At 36.5% G+C, this 12,690-nt stretch overlaps 1 protein-coding gene across 1 annotated transcript in view; it reads right to left on the bottom strand.

Moving 5' to 3' along the window:
- Positions 1-8,047, bottom strand: part of LOC105619964 (ras-related and estrogen-regulated growth inhibitor-like) — a 42,667-nt gene extending 34,620 nt beyond the window's left edge. The window contains exons 1-2 of the mRNA XM_012201478.1: positions 7,987-8,047; positions 2,710-2,766 (exon numbers count right to left, since the gene is read on the bottom strand). Coding sequence (XP_012056868.1) covers positions 2,710-2,766; positions 7,987-8,047 — 118 coding nt within the window. The remainder of the gene's footprint in view (positions 1-2,709; positions 2,767-7,986) is intronic.
- Between the last annotated feature and the right edge of the window lie 4,643 nt (positions 8,048-12,690).

Here is a 12,690-nt window from a genome sequence, read left to right as displayed (position 1 = left end):
CTATCACTTGTTTCGATCAATGGCACATGGCCTGGCTGATCAGCACTTCCGGTCTTATGAAGAAGTAAAAAATTGGATCGATTCGTGGATAGCCTCAGAAGATGACCAGTTTTTTCGACGCGGGATTCGTACGCTACCCGAAAGATGGGAGAAAGTAGTGGCTAGCGATGGACAATATTTTGAATCATAAATGTATAACCAGTTTTTTACAATAAAGCCTCGAATTTCGGAAAAAAAACGGCAGAAGCAAAGTTGTACACCTAATACATATAAAATTAGATACTTCTCTCTGCTTTTGATTAAAATATTTCACATTAATAATTCTATATTTTTTAAATTTATTTCTTACAATATTTACCTCTAAATTTTTAAGAAAATTAATTTTAAAATTATTTAATGTAATTAATTATTATCCAATTACATAATTATCATTTTATAATTATCCAAAATATAATAAAAATTTGAAAGTGACTTTTTTATTAATCACATTTTTCGAATAATCTTTAAATTTACAAAATAAATTAATTTTTATTAATACGCTAAAAAAATTTTTCCACGTTTCGTTCACCTACGCAAACCAACTGAAGGAAATCAATGGCCTCGCTTTCACCGTTTGAGGGCGTTTTCTTCGGAAAAGTGATTCTCCAACGATCGGGAACGAAAGTATAGGCGATAACCCACACACGAGTCGCACGAAGTGTCGACGCATTTTCAATTCGTTTCACACAAGATGTACCGAAAGAGAAGCAAGCAAAAAAGGAAGAGAAAGAGAGATACAGAGAGAAAGAGAATGACGGAGCTGTTGCATATGATTGCTCCGAATGCTATCTTGCATTAGCAAATTCCTTATAAAAAAGAAAAAAACAAAAATTCTTAACAAACAAAATTGAAGACTCAATATTCATAAATATAAAGATCTTATTATCAAAATCCTAAAATTTTATACTATTACTATCAAGAAATTCTGCACGATATAAAAAAATGTAACAAAAAGTAACAAAAGGAAAGATACTTTTTTGATGAAGTCAACCAAAGTTTTTGTCCAATATTCGTTTATACATTATTTCTATAGAAATTATTTTATACAAAGCAATCTGTATAATATCTTCAGACCCCTTACATGTCTACGTCGGAATTTTTTATCTATCATTATTCTTATCTTTTTTTATTGATTCTTGATGGATAGTAATCAGTTCCGTAGCGTCCATAGCGTCATCTTTGAGGATCGATTGAGCGATTATCCCCCTTTTTGATCGAGGGGGAACATATAGATTATCCGCTTCCTGGTTACATTCAAGAGTGATTATCCATCATTTTCCCAGGAAATTAATTAATATCGATGGTAGGAGAGAGCACTCGCGACGGCACCCTTCCACTCTCGGCATTATCGATCGCAACATTATAGATCGATTGGGATCAAGATTGATTCTGAGTGCCAGTTATGTACGAGAGAAATTCGATAAATCGATGATTGCACTATTGTACCGGGAAGCTTTCCGTACATTATATTAATGTGAATGCACTTGTAAAGAAAGTAAGGAGAAACTTTGCGTGCAAATTGACTTATAAGTTTTCTTGTAAATCTTCATTCCGAGAACTTTTATGTTTCAGGATATTACATTTTCCCAAACTTAATTCAGACAATTAATTAATCATCTAATTTAAATATTTAAAAAAAAATAGACCAATAAACATCTGATGTGGTGATTCTTAACCACTCTTGTGTCTTGTTAACGTAAAAAAAGTTAAATCCTTTTCCAAAAAGGATTCATAATCTTGAATACGGATAAAAGCCATTCAGGAAGTTTTATCTGCAATTTATTCTAATCGACTATAAATTTATGTATTTTACATAATTATATTTGCTTCAAGCATCGGTTATCTTGGCGATAATGTCCCTACAGCTATTGGGATTGCAATAAAATGGCGTGGTACTCGCCGGTGAGGATGTACAGCCGGCTCGGCCATAGAGGTGTTACAAAAATACGAGCGACCGACCGGTTCAGGGTTAAGGGGACAATACTTCACGGTGAATTTTTCCAAGCGACTCGGATATCCGCGAAACTCGCCGTCATAGCTTATACCGTCCGCGGGCGTGCACGGCAATTATTACGGCGAAGTAGCCTGCATGAGTTATGGGAGAGATCTGCATTCTGCAGGCCCTCCCTATAGGCTCTATTTCATATCGAGTGTTTAAATCTCCGCCCTCCATGGATCCAGCGGTGTCTGTTGCGGTCTCTCTTTCTCTTTCTCTATATCTTTCTCCCTCTATATCTTTCTTCCGCTGCTACCCCCTATCCCCTTATCTCGTGTATTTCTGTGATCGCTAGAATGCCTTCGGGACATCGCTCGCAAGGCGCCATGATTAAGATTTTTCATTGGTACCCTTGAATTAGAGTCCGGTTTCGAACGCGAGAATATTTCACAGCGAATTTTTCCGTCGCGGTCCCCGCTGGAACACGCGAGAGGCACCGATCAAGATTTAGATTCGCGTTTTGTACTACAGGGTGAGCATTCCGCGCGCGAGTCGGAGTCGCCCCCCCAAGAGATAAGTCGATAGCAAGCAAGAAAGAAACTTAGATATGAACTGAACATTTATCCAGAATGTGACGTCTCGAAATTAACAACGAATGAACGCAATCATTCACGCTTCACATTGGCAATTATCTTGAAGAGAAAAAAAAAGGGGAATAATGAAGAAACACTTACCACTGGTCGAGCTGTACTCGCCGATGTATCGCCTCGTCAAGTACCGCACAACCACGGCTGCAACAGAAAGAGGAAAAAGAAATTGATTAACTTCAAAAACGATCTCGCGAATAATTGTAGTGAGTCTGATGATACATCTGTGGAATCGTAATTACAAGTAATAATGTAAGAAGACGTATTTTCGTTCTCTAGCTAGACGGACGCGCGCGCTTTTATGAGCAGGTGTTGAAACGCCATTAACTTATTTTCAATGTTAATAAAGAAACCATAAATATTCGTGAAGAACGAGTTTTCCTGTGGTTGCCGATAAATTTCTTGCGTCATAAATTCCGTTTCGTTGCGGCGCGAAAGGCGGCTTAAGATTCAACATATTGACGACGTTCCTGGCATCGTCGTCGTCGTTGTCATCGTTCAAACTTCGCAAGACTTATTATAGTAGAGTATATAGATTCATAGCGTTCTGTACCCGTAGATATACACTGTTTATAAATCTATCGTCGAGTTCAACGACAACGACGACGATGGGAGGGAAGAGGAAATATTACGAACGGAAAAAGAGAAGAGGAGAGGTAAAGACACGAGCAGGAACAGAATATAGAACTTCATTCGTGAGCCATTTGCTGAGATGAGAGATACGAGTGCCTATCTTCGAAATATTTCCGTGCAGCTGGACGACGATTTATTTTCAACAGCGATTCAATGTACGCTTGCGGAAAGTCGATGGACCGGCAAGAACTGATCCCTCAACTGATCCTTTCAAAGAGAAGGAAACTCTAATTTATTAAAAGATATAAATTATAATTATATAGGGTACCAATTGTGCAAATATTTTATATTCCGTTTTATTTAAAAAATTAAATATTCGATAGATAAATATATATCTATAAAAAAATCTATAAAAAATATCTATGAAAAACAAATTCACGTATTTAATCTATTTCTATTTTATACATAAAAACTAAATTATTAGTATAATAAAAGATTGACATGTTGCTATATTAATTAGCATTTTGCATTTGAATATATATAACTATATATAATTTAAAAATAAGAAATTTTATAAAAACTATGTATATATTTTCAACAGTCATCATACAAAGACATCAGCGGATTATTATATTGTGCTAAGCAATTCGGTAATCGAGAAGACTCATTCTTTCTTGGAGATGACTGTCATCAAATCGAGGCAATGTCACGCGTAATCCTATACAGGCCGCGCGAATCGAAGTAATTGATGTGGACACGAGAATGTTGCTCGTAACGCCTAATAGTTCCAAGAGTAATCTGTGCCAAGCGCCCGGGTCTGATGAAAGCACACTCTTCACTGCACTCAAATCCAAATGCGAGGGAAACCTGACACTCGTGCCAGATACAAAGTGTTTATAATAAAATTCTTATCTTTCGTAGAATCAACTTGGGAATGCCAACAATATAGTAGGGCCTAACGCAGCCATCTTATTAAAAGATAAGAAATAACTAATAGCTCATGCAGAATGCAAAATATTGCTATAGATAACAACTATCAAAATTTATTCCAACGTACAGTTAAAAAATCGAAAAAAATAGGTCGACCGCAATGGTATTATTATTAAATGAAATTTCAAAAAACTCAGTCAAAATCTTCAAAGAGGTAACATTTTAACTGATAGCATGCAAGCATTGATCACGTTCAAAATTAAGAAAAAAAAAGGGAAAGGCAAAAACTAGGCAGGTAGAAGAACGAATAATAAGAAAAGAATGAAGAAAAAGAATAAGAAGAGAGAAGCCGATTAAGTCACCTGCGAAGAATTGTATGTAATGTGGAAGATGCAACGGTACGAGCAAAACGCAACCATTCGCCGACGTGCGATGGTTGCCAGCGCGGGTTTCTATAGATAGATCGTTGGAGGATAAGCCGCTTGGTGGACGTAAGAAAATAGTAATTACGGTCACGATCGCTTTGAATGGAAGGAGAGGGGAGAAAGAGAGAGAGAGAGAAAGAGAGAGGGAACGAGACAAAAAAAAGATCAGGATGGTGCGACACGTTGTCAATCAAGTGCATCCTCTTGTGTCTCGTTGAAATTTTTTGTCTACCCCATTCAACACTATCTTTTATTGAAACAAATTTCGTTCTTGGCATGTTAATTTTTCGTACAGAAAGTATAAAATTTTCTGTACATAATTTTTTTAGTTGCTCCAAATAGCTCCAAACACAATTTTTAACAATAACAATTTTAAAATTAGAATAAAAATGCTATAATAACACTTTTATACAATAAAAAATTGATTTATTTATTAGGAGAGAAAAAAAGAAGAAAAGAAGAAAATGTACAATAATATTTGCTGAAAGACATTTGTCTTTAAAAAAGTAATGGGATATATGATTTTTCTAAAAACGAATATAAATTGTAATTTGATCGTATAATGGAGAAAATTCTATATTTAAAATATTAAAAAGGTAATAATGGTAATAAGAGTGTCAAATTAATATCTCGCAGAAAAGAAATCCATTGAAGCGCGACTTCCACGAGCTACTATTCTGTCCGCTTTTCTTGTGACACGACAATAAAGCAAATCGTTTAGACCAAATGAATTTATGAACATGTCTGGGCTTGGATAGCGGACCTCCAATTGCCTCTTCAATAAGCGTTAACGCAGATAAATGGCTGTAGATAACAATCTTGCATTTCTCGCATGACCATAATTCTTTTCATGATTCCTCACTGTCAATAATTTTTGCGAAATCTACTTGTCGTTGAAGAATTCTATAATTTACTTGGAAATATCCAATTCAAATGCTATACATTACTATCTATTTTTGCGAAAATTAAGCTCCTATTACATAACTAACTCTTAAACACCTTTTCGATATATATACCCTTTCGATATATATACCCGGCTTTCATTGCCCAATGTTTTTTAAATATTTTTTCCATTGCTTAACTTTTTGTAAAAAAACTTTTTTTTAAATTAATAAAGATACATTTGCTACCGTTATATTTCTTAATATTTAACATTTCAATTGAAACAAATTATTTACAATATATACATTTTTATGAAAGTTATAAGCGATTGAATTGGGTTGAATGTGATATACCCAAGTGTTCCTGTAGTGTGGCATATAAAGATTAATACGTGATAACCAAATTCCAAATTTCCAAACAAAATTTTCATTTCCTTTATTATTTATTAGAAGAGTTACGGTTATTTTGCGTGTACACGGGAGTGTGTCAGGCGAAGGTGCGATAATGCGGAGGAGAAATGTTACCGCATAAATTTGGAATTCAAAATCGAATAAATCGGGCAACGGAACGGACGTATCGAATGTCCAGATCTTACAACCTGCTGCTGCAACCGTGCAGAATTTTTCAACTCCCCTCTCCTCTCGGTCACACGGAATGATATCCGATAACGTCCACGGAGGTCCTTATTATACCCAGCGGGGTCTCACAAGAGACTTTTAAGGATTCGCACCCGTCGAGATATCCCTCTTCCTATCGCATCGCCGCCGTCGCCGCGTGAGAATGCACCGTTTTTGTCGCAAAAAGTAGAACAGACGACATTGTCGCGTGTTTTACAGCAATCAAGATCGTGCACAGCAGTGCGAATGCAAAAGTAACGAAATGCAATTAAATAAATATGTTCCCGAAAAAAATGCAATAATCCTGAAAATGGCAATTTGTGATATTCCGAGATATGACGATGTCATCAGGCAACACAACTTTCTATTCGAAGATACGAAAACGATTGAAGAATTTAAGGTATTCGATATTACGAGATATAACAATATCTTAAAAAGATATATAATTAACAGTGTTAGAATGCAATTTTAAATATAATAACTCGACGATAGCTGTGTTCAAAAAAATATGTATTTATTATATAAAAAAATATGTATTTATAATATTTTTTTCGTTCAGATTAGAGAAAGAAGAATTATTCTTGTAGCTCTGAGACCGATATTCATAATCGATTCTTATATTCAAGATGCATCTTAAGCACAAAGATGTCGTGAAACGATCACAGAGCTGTATTAGCATAATAAAATATTACTTAAGATAAAGACTTCATAAAATAAGACCGACTATGCATATCAGCTTAAAAATATAATTCAATCAGCACGAAGAAACCCTTCCAACAGTTACAAAATAAACATTTTACTCTGAACGTAGCCAATGAGATGGTTCGTAGATGATTGGTTGATTCCAGTAACTTAATAATATGAAGATGCAAAATTGGTAAGCAAAGAAAGAGGAGAGTCATGTACGAGATCGGACGAGATCAGAATAAAACGAAGAGCGCGCCTTTATTAAAGTGGCTGGTCCTAGCGGTTATTAATAGGATTTATTCCGAGGTCGGCGAACCGCCTTATCGCCCGTTCGTTTGCTCGCTTTGTATGCGTCGCGCGACTGTCGGGTTAACTAATGCAACGTATTATTCCACGGACTATGCGTATCCATCTTAACGGCACTTTCATTCAATGCGTTGCGTCGGTGCGCTATTAGACAACGCGCAGAAATTACACGCTGCACGAGGACGCGATATTAGTATCGTCCATCATAATGAACGTCCTTCCGACGTGATTCAATATTTTTTTCATATTTCACGACATTGCGCCACAATCAATACGCAACTTTTTTCGCCGTTTCGCTCGTCACCGAATGGATATCGTTTCCAACGCGATGTGTTCCAATCGCATCACGTTCTCGTATAGGAAATCAAGATTGCTTCCGCAGTATTTTCCGTTATCCATTTTAACGCGATTCAATTTATTGTAATTTGGCAAGGTCAACGTGCAAAACCTTTCTCTTCGTAGATCACAAAACAAAAGCGACACACACACACAAACACACACACACACACACACACACACACACACACACACACACACACATCGTACAATTTGATTAGAATTTCTTGCAATCTCAAGCAAATAAATTAATTCTTCGTTTGAAATCTAGGTCTTTTTTAGCACAAGTAAAATTTCACTTAAATTTCTCTGAAATAAAAGAGCACTAAAAATATCTTGTTAATAATGGAGTTCTTTTTTGCAAACCTAAAACAATAAAAAACTTAAACTGGATAAAACTCAGATTGTAGACGAAGAGTTAACTTATTGTTAGTAATTAGAATTAATTCAGTTAATTATACTTGCAACAGAATTAATTGAGTTAATCGTGATTTCTTTATTAGAATTTTGTGATTTTGATAATAGTATACGTTGATGAAAATAAATAAATGAAATTATTTTTACATCAGAATGAAGCAAAATCAAAAGACAGAAAAAAAAAGATTCACCTGATTTACCGACTCTGGGGCCGCCGAGGACGACCACCTTGATCCTGTTTACGTTTGTCATCAGCTGCGTGGGCTAAGTGTCATTCGGGCTGATTTGGCATCACACATTGCCTCCGCAGCGAATGCACCAATTACATCACTTTGCACTTTATCGCCGTCACTTATTTACTCATATCCTCGGCAGAACACTGACATTCACTCGCATGCATAAAAAGGGCTGATGTCCTTCTCGAGCACACGCGACACTCTCAACACTCTTACGAAATTAATTATTGTAACGAACAGTCCATCATCTGCTCAAGTCATCATTGCTCAATTTCGTAGCGGTATAATTATCAATCATTAATTATTCTCTCGTGCACTTCATTAAATTCTCTTTCGTTTACACACAAAAGAGAAAGAAAGAGATTTTCGAGGGAAAGAAAACGTACGGATCTAGTGTTTCAGAAGAATTATGTGAAGAATGAATAGAGAATTGATAATTATGGCGCAATATTGAAGCACAAGAATATTACTTCAAAAAGAAACAGCGAAAACCTTTCTCCTCTCGCTCTCTTTCTTTGCCTCGATCAGGTATTTAATCGGCGGTTATCTATTAATCATCAGCTGAAGTCATCATTGCTTAGATATGGAGCTATTAATGGCAGCGTTAGAACCTTTCCTACTAATTTCAGATGACTCGGAGGAAATTATGGCGACGATTAATGAACAGGCAGCCGATATTGGTCCCATGTGTCGTTTTCTACCTGATGAACGAGCGTAACCGCGATTACGAGTCCCCGTCTGGCATGTCGAACGCGATTCTTCCTTCGCGCGGGATCCTCGATAAAGCCGCGTGTTGAGTAATACAGCCCCCTTTTTGCAGCCGCGCGACGACACGCCAATCTTGCACAACTCTTGCGACTCGCGAAGCTCCGAATCGAGCGCGATCGAGCTCCTTTCTCAAGATGACAGCCGCGATTACAATCTCCTTCATCAAGAAATCACAATGTGATCTCTTTCGTCGAGCACGTTTATTAGTAGCAACGACCGCCGTTATCTTATCACGATTTCTCCTTAAAGATGACAAATTTCACATGACACGATTTGTTTGTTTTCCTCTCATCCTTTTCTCTCTCCTCCACCAGTAAGACTCTGTCTCTCAAACAATTTCTGTACTTGAAAAATTTCTTGTTCTCTAACTGTTAAATGATTGTACGTATTAATCAAATAAATCGTTCCCTTTGCTTGTCTCTTCTCCGAACGACTAATACCACTTACAGTATTTAGTTTTACAAGTAAAAGCCAAGGATTTCAGCTGATCCGCACTCTCTCTCTCTCTTTCTATTTTTTTTCTCATCAAGTGTCACGCATTATTTAGCGTTACTAATTAATTTTATTCCAGCGTCTCTTTATCGTATAAAAATATGAAGAAAGTGCTTCCTCTTCGATTTCCTCTAAATTCTTCCGTTCTTCTTTTCTGATTCTCAAACTACACCGAACATCAAACTCGAGCACGATTCAGAATTACGGAGACTGTCTCCTCCTTTTTCGCACCTTCGAAAGCAAGGGTGGTTTCCGAGCCTGGTTCACTCGTTCGCTCACTCGTCCCGCAGCAGCCGACGTTGCGCTGCGAATAACAACACAAGCAGCGATTCAAGAAATGCCGTCTCTCTGGTTCCATTTATAACGGGTCGTCGGCCTTCCTCCGCGTCTTCTAGCTTGGCGCCGCCGACACGTCGGCGATTACGAAAAAAGGACAGGCATGCACGCACGTATGCACGCATACCGATACATACTCGCTTATCGCTCGCGCGCGAAGACGACCGCGAGAAAAGTAGGATGCATTCATCCCCCGCAGCGACACGCAACTTTTTGTTTTGCTGTTTTCCCTTTTCTTTTTTTTTTGCTGAACACCGTGAGCTAATTTTAATATTTCGAGAGAAGTGGCGGGTTTAATTTTGAATGAAAGATTAAACCACTTCGGGGCATAATTGGCGCCATAAAATATTGAGGCATTTTAATTCTTTTCTCCGTCTACGTTAAGCAAAAACTGTTGCAAAGAAAACTAAAATAACTTCTTAAAATTTATGATTTTGCAATTATGATATTTTCAATCGATTCTGTTGGTATGGCAAGAAATCTCCAGATATTCTATGTTACGTAATTATAAGAATAAAATATCTGAGCAATAATTAATATGATAAACAAATAAATAGTATAACGTGAAAACAACTGAGAGGAAAACGAAAAAGCAATCAACATAGCAGGGAAATATTTGATGGAAAAACACAATGACGAAGTAGTAAACATATAACGATGAAAAATATGACAAATGTAACAGAGAAATAAAGCAAGTTTTTTAATTCATTGATTAATCACAATATCATTATACGAAAATGCAACTTTGCTCCGTAAAAGCATTGGGGCATAATGCGATTGATCAGTAGATGAATTAAAAAAATAATACGCGCAAAAAATTAACTTTTTGCGCATTGAAATTCGCAAGTTGTTACACGTCTCCAATTCTCGCTTCTACTACGCTTTAAATGATATCTAGATTAGATAACGCGTCCCGTATCACGTATTAAACTTCATTATCTTTCAGGGCGCATTGCGACGATATAATTCACGAGAAATTCTTGTAATGTGACCGTATCGCGAACGTCACAATGTTGAACAACAAAGCACAACCGTAAATTGCGACACGTACTAAATTAAATGAAATATGATTGAAATAAAATCATAATTCAGATATAGTTTTGAAATAACCTATCTTTTATAATTATCTACCATAATTATCTATTTAATAACAAATTTTTAATCATATCCATTATATTATATAACAGACTTCCATTACACAGACACTATTAACAGAAACGCGGTCAAAGTAAAGTCAAGAATGAATGAATCATAAATAAATTTTCATTCAAAAATCCAGCAAACACAAGAACGATTCAGCAAAATACGTGATTATGACATGCTTAACCGATATAAACGTTTATTGATTGTGATATAGTATATTTCTGAACAAATACTAATTCAGCGTTTTCAAAGAAACAACAAATATAAAATTATCGATAATACGATAAGAATCCATGAGTATATTTTGAAAAATATACTCTATTATAAAATAATTTACGTGCCAAAAAAATTGCTTTTGAAAGATTATCTTGTTCCCTTCAAAATAAATCAAATTAAATCGAGTAATTTTTAAATACATCAAATCAAATTTAATCAAATCTCTTGTGTTATATCTCGAATAATGTCAAACGGATAAAAATTATATTTATTAAATAAAATGATATGGCCAAGAATATAGTCTTGAGTAATTGATTCGAATATTTCGCAGTCACACGATTGATTAGATCTTTTACTTTTGTCTTTATCTACCTACTTAAATTTCGGCATGTGTCACGAATGTTTTCTGCTCATCGTCTACGTAAGTGAGAAATCAACTCATTGCTCGCGATAGAGGAGCGTAATCGGAAACCAAGATATCAGTTTCTTCGCATGTAGCAAGTCTACGACGTGTAAATACTAGATGCGCAGATGCGCCACTTGTTTATTTAATAGGATCGATTTTCTTCGGAGAATTCTTGTGCGATATGCCATATGACGATTCTATTTTCGCGCATCTTTCGAAAATTCGATCAATCTACTTCGATCCTTAATATCGGTTGATAAAAATTGTAATAAATTGTATCAGTTTTCTGTATTACAGTAAAAACGACAATCGGTGAAAATTAATCACGGTGAGAATTAATCAACGCTGGAAGAATCGATAATTGCGTCATGTCGATATATACGCACAAGCAGTTTCAATTAACGTACGTGAGGTTCCTTATAAATTAATTCTGTCGATTAACAGCGATCACGAGTCGCGTTAATCGCATCTAGGAAGGCCGATGACCCGGTGGATTAAATAATACATTTCTCCACTTGCCGAGCGTTCCACCAAGATATTTCAACGAATTGCACGCCGGCGCATCCGATATTAATTAAGTCACGGTTACGCGCATTAATAAGGAAATTAACTTTTATAATTAACTTTAGAGATCAATTGATGACCTTTAAGCTCTGACAAAAGCGAACCAAAGTCTCTTGATGAATCTTTCTAAGAAGAATAATTACCTGATATCCTAACAGTTACACTTGCACAATTACAATTGGAACTTGGCAGTTAGAATTTAGCAATCAAAAATCGATTAAGGCTCGCCGGTCAAAGCTCGGTATCGCTGTAGTACGTCAACCCGGCGATAAATGTTTAGAAACCCGAGAACAATACTGAAAGCTTAAACTCTTCTAATGCATTGAGCACCACTTCGCAATTATTTCAAGAATACGTCTCGATATTCGTAGATTCGTGTCCATTCACAACTTGATGGTCAGAGATCGCACTTAGCAAATTCGACAATGATTATTGCGTGATTCTTGAAACACATAAAGAACGTGAACTCCAAAGAGTCCAGAGTATAATTTCCTGGAGTAGTATATCGCGTTCGCGAATTTCGGACGGTCGCACTGCACAGCGTGGCACTTGACGTAAGGAGATTGAACGCGCGCGCGAGAAAGAGAGAGAGAGAGAGAGAGAGAGAGAGAGAGAGAGAGAGAGAGAGAGAGAAGAAGAACGACGACGACGACAACACGACACGACGACGACGACGACTACCTACCTACCTACCGTCGTACGACGACGACGCGCGCGCGGAGCGCGCGGTCGCG

Source organism: Atta cephalotes (assembly GCF_000143395.1).
Source record: "Atta cephalotes unplaced genomic scaffold scaffold00023, whole genome shotgun sequence".
NCBI lineage: Eukaryota > Metazoa > Arthropoda > Insecta > Hymenoptera > Formicidae > Atta > Atta cephalotes.
The sequence above is the reverse complement of the archived record's forward strand: the minus strand, read 5'-3'. Positions and strand labels throughout refer to the sequence as shown.